The sequence below is a fragment of the Elaeis guineensis genome, chromosome 3, assembly GCF_000442705.2.
Source record: "Elaeis guineensis isolate ETL-2024a chromosome 3, EG11, whole genome shotgun sequence".
NCBI lineage: Eukaryota > Viridiplantae > Streptophyta > Magnoliopsida > Arecales > Arecaceae > Elaeis > Elaeis guineensis.
The window spans coordinates 97,174,198-97,194,891 of record NC_025995.2 but is presented as its reverse complement, the minus strand read 5'-3'; the positions used below and the strand labels follow the sequence as shown (position 1 = coordinate 97,194,891).

Genomic DNA, 20,694 nt, shown 5'->3' with positions numbered 1-20,694 from the left:
TAATATTGAAAGGCAAACGACGTTGTCTAGTTTGTAGAGTGGTGAGATACATTAATCTTAAGAGCCGCTACAAATTGAAAGTAAAATTCTTAGAGTCACTATAAATCATAAATTGTAAGACGATTCTTTGAGATATATTGTTCGAGTAACTAGAATTTTTGGTTATTAAGGCGTGACCAAGTCTAGTATTCTGACTTTTGCTAGAAATGCTTCGAAATATGGTGACGTGTTCGGAAACCCGTGGTGCGTGTTTTGCGCCGTCACTAATCTCGGAGAGGGTCGACTGTAGCACCAAACACTGCGCATCGTGATAGCTGTCCATATCCGAGTGTATGACGTGTGGCAATCTATGCGGCCCTAAGTCGATTTGCTGTGGGGCCCATTTGTGAGGGTGCACTTCTGGTTGAACCCAAGTCAATATATTAAATATAAAATAATAAAACTGGCCAGTATTGCAACGAAAAAAAGTAAAAAAAAGGGGCAAGGGATGAGACGGAAAGCGTACGCCAACTGGAGAAACCATCAAAGGGAAAGCAATTAAATTCCCGGGGCGATCCAATTCTCGGAGAAAAAAAGGCAATCCGAGTTAGGGCTTCCTCATTTGGAGCTCTTCCCAGGTGATTCTCCGATCCCATTGTTCGTCGATCGTCTTTCAATTGGTAAGATTGTCACTGCAGTCTCTCTCCCTGCGTCTTTCGGTGGAGATTTTGCTCGAAATTATTGTTTTTCCGGGGCATATTTGGTTGCTGGTCGGGATTTTGGTTTTTGTGAGATTAGTCTGGTTTCTTGTGTTTTGGTGGTTGGTTTGTTTGATCTCTAGTGTCGTCAAGCTTGGATTTTGATTCAGTTTCCTCGTTTTATTTGGTTTCGTTCTGTACAGTTAGGGTTTTGACTCTCTCTTTTTTTTTTTGTGTTATTTGCTTCTCTAATTTAATTATCATGGAGTTTCCGAGGATTTTATTTGATTGCATTGCTTTTGGATTATTTATGAAAGTTTAGAAAATTTGAGTCGCTTTGGTTTCCAATTCAAGATTAAATTTTGGATCATTCCATTAGTCTTTTTCTGCAATACTCATTTTCTTTTGTCTTAATCTCAGTTTTTTCATAAAATTTCTGATCATATATTCAGTAAAAAAAAGTCTTGAATTGAGTCTCTTAACCGTAACTGTCCTGCCATTTTATTCTTTTAGGTTTAACATAGTTGAACTGTATTGACTCAATATAAGGTCTGTTAAATTGTTGAATCCAATTCTTTCCAAAAAGGAAAAAAAAGGAAAAAAGAAATGTCCAATTCATTTGGTCTGTGATTCCTCATTATACTGGCTGTTGTCTTTGTGATTTTCTGGATGATTTCGTGTGTGCACAAACAAACACACACAACTTAACCATAGTAAGTAAATGGTAGGTTTGGTCATCTGAAAATATACGCACACATGTATATCAGAGAGAGAGAGAGAGAGAGAGAGAGAGAGAGAGAGAGCAGAAGTATGTAAATAGGAGGTTCAATTATCTGGAAAAACATAGAGTAACACGAGCATGTGCGCACGCACACACACATGTATATATATATATATATATATATATATATATATATATATATATATATATATATATATATATATATATATATATATATATATATATATGCACATATATGTCTGTATGTATATATATGTGTGTGTGCGGGTGGGGGGGGAGGGAGAGAGAGGGATACTTAACTGGAGTAAGTAAACATGAGGTTAATTATCTGGAAATACATATTTTGCATTTTTTTCTAATATTTTTGGATGAAAGGGCAAGTTATGATTGCTTTTAATTTTTGTTGTTCCTGTGCTTCATTTTGACTGCTATTTACCATTTGTTTTCTGGTTCTTATGTAACAATTTTTTTCTCTTACCAGCCTCAACACTTATACTGGTGAATGATATGGTGGAACCCATTGTTTTCCGGCATAAAGAGTAGAAGAGAAATTAGCTTAGACTTGATTTCTTCTCAATTTTTTTATTGAATGTAAGGAGGCAGAAAAGATTGAAATGGGGTCATTGCTGAGCTTGCCTGTTAGTAGATCTCGGGTAGGGGACCTTTCTGAAACTTCTCAAGTTGAAGCCTCCAAGAGGCTGAGGATGTCACCCAACTACCATGATGAGAACCCAAGATTAATATCCAGCCTCCCTGATGAAATTTCGCTGCAGATCCTAGCAAGACTGCCTAGAATCTACTACTTGAATGTGAAAATGGTTTCTCGGAGCTGGAAAGCTGCCATAACTGGTCCTGAAATCTATCGATTGAGAAAAGAACTCGGGATAACTGAAGAATGGCTGTATATACTGACAAAAGTTGAAGAGGATAAACTTTTGTGGTATGCTTTGGACCCTTTGTCTAAATTATGGCAAAGGCTGCCACCAATGCCCAATGTTGTTTATGAGGATGAGTCTAGGAAAGGATTGTCTGGATTTTGCATGTGGAATGTGATGGGTACCAGCATCAAGATTGCTGATGTTATCAGAGGCTGGCTTGGGCGGAGGGATGCCTTGGATCGGATGCCTTTTTGTGGTGGTGCTATTGGAGCTGTTGATGGATGCCTCTACGTTTTAGGGGGATTATCTAGAGCTTCAGCTATGAATTGTGTCCGGCGATATGATCCTTGTGTTAATTTGTGGCAGGAAGTGAGTTCAATGACCACTGGGAGGGCCTTTTGTAAGACGAGTCTGTTGAACAATAAGCTTTATGTTGTGGGTGGAGTCAGCAGAGATAGAGGTGGCTTAACTCCTCTACAGTCTGCTGAAGTATATGATCCTGACACTGGTATCTGGACACAGGTGCCAAGCATGCCATTCTCAAAAGCACAGATCCTACCTACTGCTTTCTTAGCTGATTTGCTGAAGCCTATTGCAACTGGAATGACTTCATACAGAGGTAGGTTATGTGTACCTCAGAGTCTATATTCTTGGCCTTTTTTTGTTGATGTTGGGGGCGAGATCTATGACCCTGAGACAAATTCTTGGGTGGACATGCCAGCTGGAATGGGTGAGGGTTGGCCTGCAAAGCAGGCAGGGACAAAGTTGAGTGTTGTAGTAAATGGGGAATTATATGCTTTGGACCCATCTAGTTCTTTAGATGATGGCATGATAAAGATATATAATCATCAGGAGGATGCATGGAAAGTTGTCATTGGAAAGGTCCCTCTTCATGATTTTGCTGATTCTGAGTCTCCATATTTGCTTGCTGGTTTTCTTGGGAAGCTTCATGTGATCACAAAAGATGTCAACAATGACACTGCCGTACTGCAGGCCGACTTGCAGAATCATATGTCTCCTTCCTCTTTAACTTCATCATCTGCAGCCAACTCAGCAAGTCAAAAGGTTGATACATCAGTAGAAGCAGAAACAGATATTTGGAAGGTCATTGCTTCTAAGAATTTTGGTGCGGCAGAACTTGTCAGCTGCCAGGTCCTTGATATTTGATTTATATCTTAGAGGAGCTGTGCCTTCTAATATGGCATTTAATAGTTGAGATCTGGTTATGAAACATTTAAATTACCAGTGGTACTTGATAGCCATTATAATGGTGACTATGATTTGAATAGAATGTCTTATCTACAGGAATATATATATATATATATATATATATATATATATATATATATATATATATATATATATATATATATATTAATAAAACTATTGGGGCCTTGCTGAAATGTAGGGCCTGGCATATTGTAGCTATGACTTACCTGGAACCTATAGCTCATGAAATGCTATTCCATTGGTCACGCAAGGCAGCATGTGCTATTGATGATCTGCCTTATATGTCACTGTACAAGTTGGGTTATCAGGTAATGTTAAGTAAAATATCATGAATTGCTAGAGGAAGGGATGCATGCTTTGTTAGTTTAGCTGGTATTATAGTTAACCTAGTATTGTTTTTCCTTTTTTTCTTTCCATTTTTTATTATATCTATGCAAATAATTATTCTGGAAAAATCAACAAACCTCTTAAAGAGAGTGATACTTAGCTTCTTTGCTCTTCTCTAGTTGCATCCTCTTACACAGTGTCTTTTATGGCTCATATCTCCTTGTGAAGGACATGAATTCTTTGCATGTTCTTTATTTTAATGCTCGATGAAGATTTTTTGATGGATTTCTTAGGCCTTTTAAAACATCTAAAAATATTCAGAATATAACCTGAAAATTATATCAGTCAAAATTTGAGTTGAATATCATTTAGGAAAGTAACAATATCAGAATGAAAAGTATTCAACCCGAGAGCAAGGATTTGATTCCTTTGATTGCATGCCTGCTGCCTTTCCTAGCATTTGTCTAACAATAAGTGCCCATGTGAATACCCCAGATTGATAATTGCAAAATATACAACCATGTCATTGTTTTCAGGTCAAGTAGGTGTATGATCCAGATAATTCATAAACTGACCAATTGTGAGTTTCAACTCTTATATATGCACTTGTTGAATGAACCATAATTCAATCTGGCATATGCTGGCTAGCTACTAGAATGGGCAACATTTGATTGTTCACAATCACAAGTTCTAGCATCATTTTTTTATAGCCAATAGAGGTCTAAAAAAATGTCACTACCTAGTTATGTTCCCAAAATTATGGGATACCAGGAGGAGTGAATGGGGGACTGACCTAACCTTTGGCATTCTTTTTATACGAAGTGGCTGCCTTAGGGTTCAAACCCGTGCCATTGTAGTTGTCAGCCTAAGCCTTAACGTCAATGTATCACCTCAAAATTTTACTTGATTTTGTATATGGGTTGCAAATGTGAGTTTCTTACTGGAGGTGGTTGTTGTATAATTCATTCACATCAAGGTTACTCGAACCCGTGCCATTGTGATTGTCAGCCCAAGCATTTAACATCAAGCTATCACCCCAAAATTTTACTTGATTTTGTATATGGGTTGCAAATGTGCGTTTCTTACAGGATGTGTTCATTGTATAATTCATTCACCTCAAGGTTAAGGTTTTTACTAGTTCTGGATCTTGCATATTGCTGGATCTTGGTCACAATGATGTCCGAGAGATACTGTATGCTAACTTTCTGAAAGCTGTCTACTTATCATAGAGGATTTCGATGTTAGAATGTTTGTCTATATTTATTTTCTCCAAATATGAATTGCAGGCAATTACAATGGGTTGTTGTATATGTTTTTGCTCTAGCTTACAAATTGTTCATATTAAGACTTTTGGCACGCTCCGCCACCTACAGTAAATTAATCACCTGATTAAATCGTTTTTGCAGATCTTCATACCTATCTGCTCATTATGTTCAATCTATTTCTATTTACCTTGATCCAAGAACCTAGAAACAATACCCTGACCGCATCATATATAAATGGGTTGGTACTGAAGTTATAGAAACTTATACAGAACATTTAAGTTGATTTCTACAAAAGAAAAAAAAAAAAAAAGAAGACTATGAAGCTTCCTTATCGGTCTAAAGTGTTAAGTTCCACTTCAAAAGAATCTAGCATGAGAACCTCTCAAAGTATTAAGATGAAAAAACCACTGTTTGTGTGCCTCAATGCAACCATGTATTTGTCCTCAAATAGTAGTGCAAACATTTGTTTAAGGCTTCCACAATTCTACTTTCAAACAGTGTTGACACCACCTAAAGGCCACTCGATAACTCTTGTGTCTTTGTACTTGGAGAATGAGAAGTTTTCATTTTTAAAAGCTGTTTGTGTCTTCCCCACCTCTAAAATGTTTTAGGAGAAAAATTAGAAAAAGCAAGTTGAGTACAACATGGCCACTTTCTTTGAGCGCAACAATGCATTTATTTGAACTATTATCTTTAGATAAGCATGCATCGACTTGCTGCCACATCAATATGTGTTGGCCCATATCAATTGTGCCATGGTTTATCTGCAGCAATACACTGTGATAAAGGTCAAAAAATATAGAATGCAGATTAATTTTCTCGAATTTACCTCATAATGGTTATTTGTTAATGGTAAGTTTTGATATTTCCCCACATTACCTTTTGATCTTCTTGACTTTGATTTTTGTTTACTTAAATACATCATCGCTGATTTGCATGTTTTTTTTTTTTTTTTTCAATTTTTTTACCATTAAAAAGTGTGACGTATATGTTTATAACTTGTTTCTTCCCAACAGCTTTGATCCCTTATGCTAGATATGATTGGAAGGATATAAAGTTTGTTTGAGTGTTTAAAGTATGCCTAAATGGAACCATTAAATGCAAAATATCTCTCTTTAATAAAAGGGTCTAAGATGGCTTAAAGTGCTGCCTTTTGTAACATTTTTCTGTGTCAGTGACCTGTCAATACCTGCCATGGTTCTGTAATAGGTATTTGCTTGTGCTGGTGCAAAGTAATATGCAGCTCCACTGAAAGATTCTCTACCATGTTGTACTAGCCAGACCTTGATGACTGAAAAGGTAGTCTTGCAATCTGTCAGAGCCTGTTTGGTATAGTAGCCCTGCTGTCAGTTAACTTGGCAAGTGATGATTGAAAGGAACCTTGATAAGAATTTCCTTTAAGATGTGCAGTATACCTATCAGAATACTACAAAGCAGTATTGCTGCATAATGCCTGACAAGTACTATATGAAGAAAGTGAAGATTGGTGGGGAGCGAAAATTTATAGACATCATGCTGAAAGAAATGGTACTTCTGTGCTAATGGTGTAGATAAAATTTAGTTTTCAACTGCAATCTTTTGTTTATGATGTAATCTGGACATGATTACTATGAGGGAAATGTGGTGAATATTTCCTTTGCTCTTAGACATGAAGAGAAGATAAGCTTAGCGTTGTTATATATAAACTGTTATGAGATGATTTAGTTACCATATCTTTCCAAATGCATCATCAAACTGGAAAGGATAACATTAGAAATAATTCTTATCACCTTTATGCTCATATGTGAGGGGAGAGACATTAATCACCTTTATAATACGTAATGCAGTACACCAAGATTTCCTAGCTGGTCAAATTGGCACCCATGGCTAGTGCATTCAGTATTACCGGGCATGTAATTTGATAAATTGATGTATATTCAACTTTGGTTGAATACATAGAGGGGAAATTAGCACAACATGTGGTTATGTATTTTGCAAAAACTGCACTATCTCTAACCCTAATGTGCTTCTTCCATGTATCATAAATTGACTTGGCCATTATTTTCTTTTTTCCCTTCTAACTTATGTTGGAATTGTATTAGGACCTCTTAAACATATGTTCTTGTATGTTGACCCATATATATAGTATATATTCACAGAGAATTTGTGTTTCAGCAACTGTTATAGTAGAATTTTGAAAGCTTTCTTCCGTTAAGGAAAGTTTCCATTCATGCCAAATCTTTAGAAATTATTAGTTCAAAAGATGAATTAAATTTGTCAACTGTGGTATTGAATGTCCAAGCATTAGGATAGCTCTTTGTACATTTCTCCTTATTATATGTATTCTTCTTCTTCTTTTTTTTGATGAAAGTATTATATGTATTCATTGAGCAGCGAATATTGCTTAACTTTGGGGTGCATGCACACAGAGAGATAGAGAGGCTGCATGTTGTGGTGGTTCGTGCATAATGGGATAAGCTATGTAACTTTTATATAATGTTATCAGTTCTATCAGCAGGGATAAGGCAATGGTACTTATTCATTTCTATGTTGATTCTGGAGGAGAAGCTATAAATTTTGATACTATTGTAGCCGGTAATCAACTTCACAAGATGATGAATTGATGATTTCTTCTCTCAGTGTGAAACAAAGACTGCTGGCTGTGTACTGTTCAAAGATCTGTTGTTTCTATTAGGGACTTTTGCCTTTATAGATAGTAGCCACAGAATGATAGTATATTGGAATCTATGATTTTTTATCACAGTTAAATATTATAAGGTGCATCATAAGGCTTGTTATTATCCTTGTTCATTCACCAGCAAGGACTGCAAGGTATAGCTTCAAAAAAAGGGACCGCAAGGTATAGACATTCAAAAGCTTTTGCATGTTTCCATGGCTAACATACATAATTTATGTTTTGGATTGTTTCAGTTAATGTAAATTTATCTAGTTTAGGCTCTCTTTTTCTGCTTGTTCACGACTTGCTCAGTATGTCAAGGTTCTCGTGTGAGAATCCTCTTTATTACCAGTAAAAAGGAATGGCCTCAATTTCTTACCGTTTCATTTGCTTGAGTGGATGCATTATTTCAGCACTTGTTCTTCTGGTGTTCCGCACTGTGAAATGTTATCACTTGCCTAATAGCCTTCTTTTTAGTTGTAATAATAATTAGCATACTATTCCATGAATTATGAATTATGTGATGTTTACATGGTAGAGATCCTGGAACTTTGAGATACGCAATTAATGGAATCATAGCTCTTGGCTTTTGTTGTTTGATTCTGTTGGGAGGTTGAGGCACCCTGTTTGAAAGTGTTTGCTGTCTGAGTCTTTATTTCCACATCAGCAATAGTAATTTTATAATAAGTTAAATGCTTCCACCATGTATTGCATGGATACGTGTATCTGGAAACTGCACCACATCAGGCATAAAGTTCATGATGGCACCATTAGTGACCACATCTAGACATGATTTGAACATCCTTAAAGTTGATTCCTGGCTAAATCTTTCTTAGTGCCATTTTTTTGACAGAATTAGATATAATTTTGTGACTCATATTATCTAGGATAAATTATGTTCCGGGTTTCTGAATTAAGTTGGATTTTCTTAAATAGTCTCTGAACTATAAAATTTTAAATTTTAGTCCTCCAATTATCTAAACCGGTTTAATGTTATCCTCAAATGCGGTTCCGGTAGTTTTTTCTCATTGGAAGTCTGACGTAGCAACTTCCGGTGCTTATGTGGAACCATGTCATCTTCTTCTTCTGTAAATACCAAAGCCCTAATATCTCATCTCTCCAAATCTTCATCTTCTTCTTAAAATTTTCATCTTCTTCCCAAAATCTTTATCTTCTTCCCCAATTCTCTCATCTCCCATCTCTCTTTTTCTCATTCTTAAAATCCCAATGGAAAAATAAAAGAAAGAAGGAAACCCTTCCCTCCATGGCCCGATTCTCCTCCTCACTCATAACTTTTTCTTCTTTGTTTCTCACTATTTTCTCATTGAACTCTTCTTATCCACTTCTTTTCAAATCTCTCATCTCCCATCTCTCTGTTTCTCATCTCCAAAACCCCAATGGAAAAGGAAGAATAAAGAAAAACCTCCTTCCCTCCATGGCTGCATCCTCCTTTGCTTCGTTCTTCTCTTTCACTCATCTCCCATCACCTCCTCCCAACGCCTCCCACCGAGCTGGCATCGGGTCTTCTCTCATTCCAAACTCCCTTTCCTCCATAGCCCCATCATCCTCAAAGAAGAAAAACCGAAGGAAGAAGAAGAAAGAAAAATACGGTGGGGAAAGAAAAATAATGCCACGTAAGCATCACTAGTGTTTTTTTTCAAATTTTAATGCCATGTAAGCACCACATAAACACCGGATGTTGCCACATCAGACTCCAGTGAGAGAAAACCACCGGAATCACGTTTGAGGGTAATATTAAAGCAGTTCAGATAGTTAGGAGACTAAAGTTTAGGATTTTATAGTTCAAGGATCATTTAAGAAAATCCGACTTAGTTCGGGGACTCGAAACATAATTTATCCTATTATCTATTATACCATGATTATCAGTTCTTACAGAAGTCCAACCTTCTTTTTTTAATGCCTGTACACGTCATCTTTGCTTGCAGAGCCTAAAATTCAGACTTTTCATGGTCCATGCATTATCTCTGAGTCTCAATATTCTTCTAATTTATGAACTGGGAAATTTGGTGCTCTATCACAATAAATGTGAACCCATAGTGCAGGTCATAATTTTCTTCTGCTTTATGTTGGTTTGATCAAATGCTGTAAATTTTACAGTTATAGGTTGTAAACATATCTGAAGACAGAGTTTCTGGATTTTGGCTGTCTCTGAGACCGTGCCCGAGGAGTTGGGAATCCTGTGGTCTATACCGAACTTGGTTTGTAACTGTTTTGAGGCTTGGCCTGAGTTATTTACTTGATACTACGTTTGAATATGGAGTGGCATTCAAATTGCTTGTAGCCACAGCAACCGGAGGTTACGGGCGGGCTGATGTTGGGTGAATTATGTGGGGACATCAAACACTTATAGGTCAACTCCAATTTATAGCGACGAGGGAGTCTGGTGGGCCCCAGTCACCTATGCAACATAAAGAAAGAGGAGAATGATTTGCCTCTTCTTGATTGCCCAACCACCTCTTTGTATGTTCTTAGAAACATGCACGTGAGAGTCCAATCACTGCCACGCACTATATTGTAAACCTAAAGATGCCAAGAATAGGTAGAGACAAGTCAATTTGTCCATTTGGACACTGTAAAATTTTGATATAGGCCCCGAACTCAGACCAGTATTGCCATCACCTGGCCTGAAAATTCCTCTCTCTGATCTGACTGTGAAGGAATGTAACAGTTTCAAAGGTTATAATCAGGTCAGTTGTGCCATGCATCTAAAACAGTCTGTTGGATATACAACTTAGCAATCCATGTTGTTCCTCATCAATCAAAACATCGAAAGTGCCTGTAAACACATTCTCAAATGTTTTCGAGATTTGTTTCCTATGCATCAAAGGTTTCTAAGAAAATGATTACTGAATGCTTGGTAACAGGATAAAAGGAGGTGCTTTAACTTGCCCAGATTTATCAAAACCATTTGAATTGTGATCTGCATGTGTTCTTAGTTATCCAGAACATCAAGGACGGTGGACGGTGTGAATGGTTGACTGTGAGGTCTGCCATGGGACTTAAAAGCTGTCCTTCTGAGTGTTCACAACTTGGGAATCTTGCTTTGACAAACGTTATATTGCTGGTTTTGGATTACACTGGTACATCCGGTGCCCGTGCCTATCAATCAGAAGCCCTTATGAAGGCTTTTAAATTCCCAGAGAGTCCTCCAAGAGATTATAGCTTCTTTACCAGTCTCTGTCTCTACAGTATTGCATCTTGTCTTTTTGTCCAATGGTCATGCCGATACCCAGCACCAAGTGTACATTATGATAGCATGGTTGATATATTATAATAGAAATGCTTATATAATTGCAAGGCATAGACAAATATTGTCATCTTCTTGACAATCTATGTTCTATAATTTATTTTCTTTGAAGTAATTAGTTGTTTTAAGCTATGAGTAAGAATCAGCCTGGAGTTAAAGGATGGCATGCAGAGTAATAGTTTGATCCTTGGCTGCAGGAAGTTGGAGTGGGTGCAGAAGCAGATTAGAGTATGGAAACAGGAAAGTGAATCTTTCTAAAAGAAAAAGGAGGAAAAGAAAATGAAAAAATTTCTTGGAAAAAGGGGCAAAGCATGAGTTATTTTAAAATGAAAGCAGCAACCTAGGGAGAGGTCTCCTGCTATTAAGATATGATTACATGTGTTTGGTTTGTTGCAGACCTCCAACCACCAGATTTGGATGTGGCAATTTAAGGCTTCGAGTTATGCTTCTCCATCACTAAATTAATGCAATTTAAAAACAATTTGGAATTATTTAAAACGATGAAGGATCCACCTATTTAATAGCCTAAATATTCGATCAGCTTAAGTTATGGTAGCTCTTAACTAAATGCTGGAGGAACCTTTGTGTTGGTCCCTCAGAAAGATGGTGAGATTTAACCTAATGAATAAACCAATTGCACTAATGAGATGCCACATTATTTCCAGAAGATGCCAAGGAATTAGGATTCAAAAAGATGACTACTTTTACCCATGTTTACAGGAATGCTCCGTTGTAGATGTGGAACAATATTTTTATGAGTGAAGGTGCAGATTAACCTGCTAGTGAAGTCTAGTGGTGGTTGTACTGAAACTTGGGACCAACTCCAGCATTTGTTATGGCTTCGAATTTCTTAGGTTATTGTGCCTCCGGAAAGATGTGTTCCTTTTATAGCTCGTATCTATCGATGAATTTTATCTATCAATATATAGAAAACGAGTTAAAAAAAATATTATAAGAGATTCATCTACTCTTTATGTAATGGGAAGATTGGAGTATAGCATACTTGTTAGAGTCCATTGCCTTTTCTTGAGCACCTGAAAAAAAGAAAAAGATTAATAATAGAACTTGAGTAAACCATAATAGAACCTGGGATGATAATATTTAAATATTTAACTTGTTTAATTTGATTCAATCTATTACAAATCAAGCTATATTATCTGTCTAATAATTTGGTCAAATTTGTATTTGAATTTTTGATATATTTAATAAATAAATTAAATTTGAGTTGATAAATTTTTAATCTATTCTCTATTCAATGTGATCTATATTTGATTTGAAATTATTATTTTTAAATAAAATTAAATTTATAAAAATTAAAAAATAACTCGTAAACTAATCATTTTTATCAAAAAAAAAATCACTGGGTTATCAAATACCAGCTGTTGGTACATGAAGCAAATAATATTTGCCACCTGATCTTTTCACTATGATAAATTTTTAGGATGTGTAAATATATCAATACGAAGAATTATATTTTATGGATTGTCATCATTTTTCAAAATATTATTATTTATGAATTTTTTCATTATTTATCTTAATGGTGTCGGACACATCATGTTCCCTTTTTTTTTTTTCCTTTTAAAATGGAAAAAGCGCTGTTGATTTAATATTATCATGGATAAGTTTTGTTATAATAATTGAGTGCTCGTACTTTGGAATTTTCATCCAAAAATTTGTCCAAGGCTGAACCAGGATGATTAACGGGGCTTATTTTAATCATTACAACTGTCAGCAAGGATGACCTTCACAACCGTTCCAACGGGATAACGCCGTTATGCTTTGAAGCCTTGGAATTATTCAGGCAGGAAATTTTTTTATTTTCCTTCTTTTCTTTGATGGGCAGCCACGTGATCTTCTTTCCTTCATCTTGGCGTCTTCGTTAGAGAGGTGGAATAGATTCAGTCAATTTTTTTTTTAGTTCGAGAAGTTTGCCGTATACCTTGGTTCCTTCTCCACAGATAAATGCCTACAAAAACAGAGAGAGAGAGAGAGAGAGAGAGAGAGGTGTTTGGAAAGAATAACAGAGCTCTTCTCTTAAATCTTCCTCGGTCAGTGTCGGCCGTCAAAATCTGATTTTTTATGCGCAAAATCTGATTTTGATACGAAAAATGGCGTCAAAACGGGATTTTGGAGCGATCTCTTTGACCTGGGCTCTATTAATTTGATCCGAGTTCTCTCGGGGAAAATCTAGAAGAGGGTTCTGGATGAGAATTTTTCCTGCCATGAGCTTTTGTGGATAGATTCCAATGTTTTAGAAACCGGTTTTGTGGTGTTTTTTTTGGTTTTTAAAGATCTTGTCTTTTTCTTTTTGTTTGGGTGGCGGGGTGGGGGGAATAGTGATTTTGGTACAGTTATATGAGTTGTTTCTTCCTTAGAATCTTGGGCTTTGATCTGGATCTTGGGCGGTTTTCCTTTTAGGTTCTGTCTTGATCGGTTTTTGTGGGTTATGGTAGAATTCAATGTCTCAAGAGCAAGAATCATGAGAATTTGAGCTGAGGACTCTCTTTTCCGGTCCTTTTCCAATGGCACAAGACGATTCGATTGAGCTTAAGTTTAGGCTTTTTGATGGCTCCGACATTGGGCCAGACAAGTATGATCCTGCGACCACCGTGGCATCTCTCAAAGAAGTCATACTGGCTCGGTGGCCTCAAGGTGAAAAAAGCACAGTGGCCTTTGTTAATTTTAAGTAGGATTAGATTTTCTTAAAAATTTTCATATGTTGTACGCTTGTGCTGTTGGTAAGATTGAGGTGAGTAAAATTTATGTCGAAGTCCAATGATTTTTGATCCTATTAGTTCTAACTTCTTCCTTTCTTCAATTATAGGCCTTCAAGAAATCTTTTAGTGTTAGTCTAGCTTGACATATTTATTTATGCTGTAGATATTGAGTTAAGATTATAGCTTAGGCGCTTGCATGACTTTTTGGTCAGCTGTTCATGACAAATATCTGATGTGAGGTTCAACAGTCATATCTCTTTAGATTCATAGTGACCTGTAGATTCATATCAGCATGGCAGTTACTCGAGTTTCTTCTCACCAACAGTTGCACCTTACCAATTTAGTTATATTATTTTTGGCTTTTAATTTTCTCCCCATTCCCATTAAATTGATATTGGCCACACCACCTCAATCGAGTGATGCTTGTACGCAATAACGTTTACATTGTCCATCGGGAGTCGAATTGTGACCAGGTATGTGATATTGTTATTGGTGCAAACTTTTGAGTAGATTTTTAACTAACAAAAATAGTCATGTCGTTTGGCTTGGTTGGATTTGTTTCTTGTCCTTATGTGGTTTTCCTGACTTTGATGATTAATGCTTCTCAATCTTTGGTTTAAAAGGATCACATACTTGTGTGGTGAGATGGGGCGATCCTCATCTTAGGATCTCATGATAATTCTATTACATCCAGCATTTATTCCACTGCTTTTTAATGATTCTTTTGCAAGAACTCTGACAGAGGCTCATGCTTTGATTGGTGCCATCCATCCATTTGATACTTTCCACCATCTTCTCTTGTTCCTGTTCACAGCCATTCTTAGACATCCATGGATTCATTGAACTATTGAAAGCATGCTGTCTTTAATGCTTAAATCTCACATTGCCATTTTTCTGAAGAAAAAAAATTGCATTGCCGTGTTGTTAACAGCACAGGTACATGAATGCCGGAGTTCGTCACCGATACTGGACTGATGCACCATAAGAACAGCATGCTGTAGTGTTCCACTGTTCTATTTCGTTGTAGTGGAAGGAAGTTTTTCGGACCCAAAATGGTAAAGCAAGGTGTTCAAGTTTTGTAATACGTGAGCTGGCCTTTTTGGTCATCCAGATTGGACCATCTACTCAACCCACTTAGTGGTCAGAAAGGTCCATTGTTTCAGATATCCCTTACAAAGCAGATGAGATGAACTGCCAACTCTAAGAATTTACTTCATGGGATATAAACCTTCACAAGACAATTACAATTATTTTTAACATGACAACTCTTACCTGATCATCGAAGTTTTGTCCGATGGCTCTACACTATGAATCTGATACGAAAATGCAATAATCTCGGGCATGCATTTGGATATCTATATCCTGGTGCTTTGAGATAGCTTTGTACTCTGTAGAGGGAATAGGCTCAAGCAAATCATATAAAGTAGTGTGATGATCCTCAGGTCCATCATATTGCATGTTCTGCAAATGTGCAAAGTGCCACTAAGCTAAGTACCAACTTTCCATATGCTCACAATTTGGGACAAAATATTTATTCATCACCACTTTATGAGCCTAGGAATCCAGCCATCCTGTTGATATGTACTATTTCTTCGGGAGATGTGGGCTGTTAATCATAATTAATATGATTTCAGCCTCATGAAAAACATCTGTTGTTGTCTATGATTATGCTTTGAGTATATGCCTTCATTTTGTATTGGTGAATGTGTCAGGGTTTACTTGGGAAAGAGAATTGTTCTTGGCTTCCCAATGGTAGGCAGATGAAGCTCGAGAGTCAAGATATCCTAGAGAAGAGGGTGGTTATTGTGTTGGACAGCACAGTAGCTAAGAGTAAATTCTATGTTCTAGTGAACTCTTGTTGAGATCATTAAGCTGGAACTGAGGAGTAATTGTGGCTCTTCATATGGTATATTGGTCTTTTAGTTATTAGTTGACTGATAAATGTGAACCCTCAAATATTGTCAGGTTTACATGGAGTGTATCGATCCAAAGAGACGCTTCAGAGTTGAGACTGCTTAAGAGATGAACATAGGTATTCTTGGAGAATCTGAAACTGTTACCTGTTATATGTGGATCAAACATAAGTCTCCTGGCAGCTGGGCGAATCCAGTAATAAATACATAGTGCACTGTTTGGAGAATATCTGAAAAAGAAAAGGAGGTCTTTTTCACACCTCTTCTAACCACCTGTAAGGAAAACCAATTGTGATCATTTAACTGCATACAACAAATATGTGGTGCAAAATGCCCATGACATCATCATTGACAACATTTTCATCGCATGCTATTAAGTGATGGATGATGCTGCAATCTTACATGTTCATGCTTGTACACCACTTACACAACAAAAGAACTTGGACTCCTGATTTCCATCAATGATCTTCCCTTTGCATGGTTATGTAGTAACTTATTAACTGGTAAAATAATACACATTATCTTCATTTATCATATTATCATTGTATCTCACTTTAAATTAGAAATATGGGCTGCCATTTCTTATTTTAAAATTTACTCTTTTTAATTGTCCCGTTGTGATACGGTTATTTGGTTATGTATTTGATGCTTCTGTTAATGAACATTGCATTATCAACAGACAAAGAAATTACCCCAAAAACAATAAATGATGTGAAACTCATTAATGCGGGAAAAATATTGGAGAACAACCAGACACTTGCAGAGTCCAGAGTGCCTGTTGGAGAGCTTCCAGGTGGTGTTATCACTATGCATGTTGTTGTGCGGCCTCCCCAACTCGACAAAAATAATGGTATTGTTTTGTTGTTCCTGCAATTTATTGTTTGTTTATTTATATGGTTTCAGAATGCGTGCATTTTAGATTTCTTACGTATAATGCTTTCAGGTTAGTCATCAATTCAAAATTTCAAATGGCTTTATCACATGCACTGTAGGTTTACTGTTCTTGGAATTTTTAGTTGAGATGGTGTTAGCCTCCTTTGACCATTTGTTTTGTTGTGTTTAAGAGCAAATTTTGTGGTAAAAGAACTTTGAATAGTGCAATAGAAAATAACCATTCACATAGATAAATTTTGTGAACAATGTTTTGAGGACAACTATAATATTTGCAGAAACCAGATCACTCTACAACTAAGCTAATGCTAGCATAGCAACTTTTCACATCCAGTTTATATGCTATTACTAACTGAACTCAAATTAAATCCACAGCAATCCAAACAGCCAACTTAATAATGTACTCCTACAATAGTAAAGAGACCAATGATTAGATGATTTAAATGCAAATTCTAATCCAATTGAAATATGAGTATTTTTTTACCAGTATGGTAGACTATTTAAAGGTTTTGCCGTACAGGTTGGTATCCTATAATACCGGACATATAGTACCGATATGCATCTTGTATTGTACCAACACTTGGCATGCATCGTTGTCTTTGACAGTGTAATAAGATGGTACTAGTATAGAGTCGAGTACTGAGACGGCAAATTAGGCCTTAGAGAAGAAGAAGCTGGTCATTTTTGGGAAATAGGTGTTATATCAAGTTGATGATTATCATTGAGTGTGATGTGGAGTGCAATCCAAGGGGCCCTTGGAGGATTATATATGGGTCGACCATCAGGCCGTTTAGTTTCCTGAACTGATGTTGATGTATTGTGTGCTAGTACTAGAAATTGAAATTTGACTTGGCAGTCATTGGAAAATTATGACAGGTGTCTAGCCTTTTTCTATTTCATGGACCAATTTTCGAGAGTAACATTGATTTCTCAAATGAATATTAACTAAGTGAATAAGAGGAAAGACTGAAAGAGAATCCCAATTGTCCAAGGAAATGTTAGTAGCATCTGAATCACAACCTTTATGAGAATAATCTTTGCTCAATTATCCACCCATGTCATCCCCAAGTGTAAATATAGTTCATTGTTGTTGCTTCCTTTCTGTCCTCTTTTCTTTGTCAATTATGATCTTCTATCATTACCATTCTCTGATCGATTGCTTAAAAATACATAGTCCAAAACATCAAAAGGAGTTAAATATTAAATTCTAACAATGGAAGAATGTTAATGAGGCATGCTTAATTGTTAAGTCAAGAGAGTTTGGAGAAGTGATAGAATGATAGTGCTAGCACCTATCGTATATGCATGTCTCCGTGTGTGTGCGTTTTGTTGATGGGATGTGATTATTTAGCAATTCTATCACTTGCAGTGTCACATGTACCTCAGGCATTACAAATGGTTGTTTTATCTCTATATGTATGAAGTTGGAGGGACCAACATATTAGGTTACCTTGCAGTGCCATGACATTGTTGCCTAAGAGCTGATCATGTGCCACATGTACCTCACGAGCCACTATGGTGCATGGTTCCTCCCACAACCTCTGGGCCCTGTGCATTGCATTCAGCAAGATGCATGATCAACCTATAGGAGATTATATGCTCATTCTACCATGAAGTGATCCAACTATCACTCACCCAAAAGACCCCTGCAACTGAATTACTAGTCCTACTCCATTTGTCTGCTAATGTTTTGTGTTGTTTGGAAAGTTTCAGAGACAATATCCTCATGTAGCATGCCCTAGCATTCAGGCATCTTAGTGTAGGCACAAGTGAAACCCTCTTATTAACTTCGTGAATGCTTGGAAAGTTTCGGAGACATTGTCCTCATATAGCATGCCCTGGCATTCAGGCATCTTAGTATAGGGACAAGTGAAACCCTCTTACTAGCTTGGTGAACAATTGCATCTTATGAGGAATCAAAGATTAAATTATCAAGGAGTTACAAACCAACTATTTTAATTCACAGATGGTGCTTCCTCGGCATCTCAAGCATAGTAAATTCAAGAATTGGGCACTTGAGCTCTTGAAATTAGCACTAGCTGATCTTAGCTTGGAACTTGGAAGGGGACTCACAGTAGAATGAGCAAGGACTTCGTTGATTAAGAGATCGGGGTTGATTCGAAAAAAAGGGGGTCCAAACTGAGCAAGAGGGTTCCAGGATCATGGAATTTAAAGGACCACTGAATGGTTGAAATGATTTTGATTTAAATGGTTTTCTTCAATCTTCATCTAGTTTTTCTCCATTGCATTATTTCTACAAATTATGAAGATGCCATTGACTCAAGACTCTCTCTATCTCTCCCTCACCCTCCCCTCCTCTCTGATGCAGCTAGTTTGAGTTGTTCAACACAGGTCAAATTCATCACTAGAAACCTAATTTTGGTAAACAGATAACATAAATGTGAGGATTGTCTCTTCAAGGGTGGTCTAAGATCACTTAAATCGGTGATGTAAATTGGAATATTCTGGTCACTATGTATTCCTTTCTGAATTATTACATGCATTCTCATACTATATTGGTTTAGCAGTGGGTTAATTTTGCTTTCTTATTAGTTGCTGTATATACTTGGAAGGTAAACAGCTGGTCGTAGCAAAAACAATTAGTGATAGCCGTAAAAAAACTACGAGTATTTTTTATTCTGAGGAAAGACGGAACTTCACAACATTCAATGAGACATACAAATTAGTCTTCAAAGGTACCGATATCTAATAGAATCACCCCACCTCCACCATTGCAAGAAGAAGAACGAAGTTAAAGTCAACTAGTCATTTACACTGCGGAGGGAATATATGCAAAATAATAGAGAACTACAATGGCCAGAAGATCCTTTAAAGCAGCACCTCTAAAGCCAAAATTTTTCCCAAGCTGACATCGAATTGTTCCAGCAGTATATTCTAGTGCTGATAGTCCTGCTTGTTTCCAAGATTAAAAAAAAGAAGTATGTATGTCTATTAACTTCTAGACTTGGTCCTTGTAAATCATGAGGTATAGCTAATCGACTTCAATAATTTGCCTTGGCTTTCACTTGGAGTTCTGAGTCATATATCATGAGGTAGATTTTCTTCTATGGGCATCATTATTTAGACTTGAATGCTTCTAGCTAGCAATAGGGCCTAGGGCTTAATGATCTGTGGTGTTACACGCGAGTTATCATACCTTCTGAAACAAACACGCAAACCCATTCGTAAATGCTAGCAACGTTCTCTTTTCTAGCATTACATGCACGTCATTTTACGTACACAGTTGCATGCTGATTATTGTAAAACCTTCTGCTCAAAAAAATAATATTGTAAAACCTGTTGTTTTTTTCAGTATTTCATAAACCTTATTGACCTTGTAGTTTGTACAGAGAAGCAGCTGGGAGATGCACAAAAACAGAACCGTTGCACGTGTACCGTCCTCTGACTCCAAATAATATCTTGAGAAATCTTTTCTAGCCAGCATTTTGACAGTCATGTTTGGTTAAACAAGGCTTGTTGGTTGAGATCAAGTGTTTTGACAGTGTTCCCTTAGCTGGCTGTAAAAAATTCTATAAATATTTCACAATCTTTGCATGGAGCATTGGAAAAAGCATCAAAGTGATAATTGAAGTTTCATTCCTTTTGAATATAAATTAGTTCAGTACAAAACTTCCATTCGAAGGGAACTTGGCCTCAACTCAACCATAACTCTTTGATTCTGGGTCGGAGATTTCATGACTTGTGCAGTCAAAAATCAAAGAGCTCAAAGATTTTGATTGCATTTGTACAAATGAGAGGTGTGATGGAAATATCAACTATTTGTTGCCTTTATGTGTTCATTGTCTGATTGAAGATCTTTTCCCTCTTATTATTTTTCACAGTTGAGCAAAAACAATCTAAATGAAACAAAATTCCCTGGAAAGGATAGAATTACTATGATTACCTTATTCCTCATATCTAGGTACCTCATTTCAAGAATGCATATCACCAGCTCTCTGCCGTATTGGATGGACTGATTTCGACATTCACCAAAGGAATAGCCACAGATATGCAGGAATAGAGACAACCATCAATTTTCCACATTTTGTTGCTCACTTTTCTCCCTTCTGTCCTGTCTGGTTACCTCCTGAAGCAAGCTTCATCAAATTCTTTACCAGAAGTACTTCTAG

General features: G+C 36.7%; 2 protein-coding genes across 8 annotated transcripts; both read left to right on the top strand.

The window, feature by feature from the left end:
- Positions 1 to 457: 457 nt before the first annotated feature.
- Positions 458 to 6,815, top strand: LOC105041653 (F-box/kelch-repeat protein At1g22040). 6 transcript variants are annotated; one of them, XR_012139785.1, is made up of 4 exons: positions 458 to 617; positions 1,901 to 3,449; positions 6,329 to 6,418; positions 6,530 to 6,815. XR_012139785.1 is itself a non-coding variant. In XM_010918624.4 (3 exons), exons 2-3 carry the CDS (start codon positions 2,034 to 2,036, stop codon positions 6,353 to 6,355), a joined length of 1,443 nt encoding a protein of 480 aa, XP_010916926.2. In that variant the 5' UTR covers positions 458 to 617; positions 1,901 to 2,033; the 3' UTR covers positions 6,356 to 6,815. The 6 variants fall into 6 exon arrangements, 4 of the variants coding, with proteins under 4 accessions (XP_010916926.2, XP_029119360.1, XP_073110178.1 ...); XR_012139786.1 differs by having other exon boundaries at positions 6,522 to 6,815; XM_010918624.4 differs by having other exon boundaries at positions 6,329 to 6,815.
- A 5,994-nt stretch (positions 6,816 to 12,809) lies between these two features.
- Positions 12,810 to 20,356, top strand: LOC105041656 (membrane-anchored ubiquitin-fold protein 3). Of its 2 annotated transcripts, none has more exons than XM_010918628.4 (3): positions 12,810 to 13,695; positions 16,353 to 16,523; positions 19,906 to 20,356. In XM_010918628.4, exons 1-3 carry the CDS (start codon positions 13,566 to 13,568, stop codon positions 19,968 to 19,970), a joined length of 366 nt encoding a protein of 121 aa, XP_010916930.1. In that variant the 5' UTR covers positions 12,810 to 13,565; the 3' UTR covers positions 19,971 to 20,356. The 2 variants fall into 2 exon arrangements, with proteins under 2 accessions (XP_010916930.1, XP_010916931.1); XM_010918629.4 differs by having other exon boundaries at positions 12,831 to 13,695; positions 19,915 to 20,356.
- The last annotated feature ends 338 nt before the right edge of the window (positions 20,357 to 20,694 follow it).

Coding starts and splice junctions, on each gene's coding strand:
- LOC105041653 (XM_010918624.4), top strand. CDS start 2,034: ATGGGGTCATTGCTGAGCTTGCCTGTTAGTAGATCTCGGGTAGGGGAC. Junction 3,450..6,328: donor CAGAACTTGTCAGCTGCCAG/GTCCTTGATATT, acceptor GTTCTGTAATAG/GTATTTGCTTGTGCTGGTGC.
- LOC105041656 (XM_010918628.4), top strand. CDS start 13,566: ATGGCACAAGACGATTCGATTGAGCTTAAGTTTAGGCTTTTTGATGGC. Junction 13,696..16,352: donor ACTGGCTCGGTGGCCTCAAG/GTGAAAAAAGCA, acceptor CATTATCAACAG/ACAAAGAAATTACCCCAAAA. Junction 16,524..19,905: donor CCAACTCGACAAAAATAATG/GTATTGTTTTGT, acceptor TTGACCTTGTAG/TTTGTACAGAGAAGCAGCTG.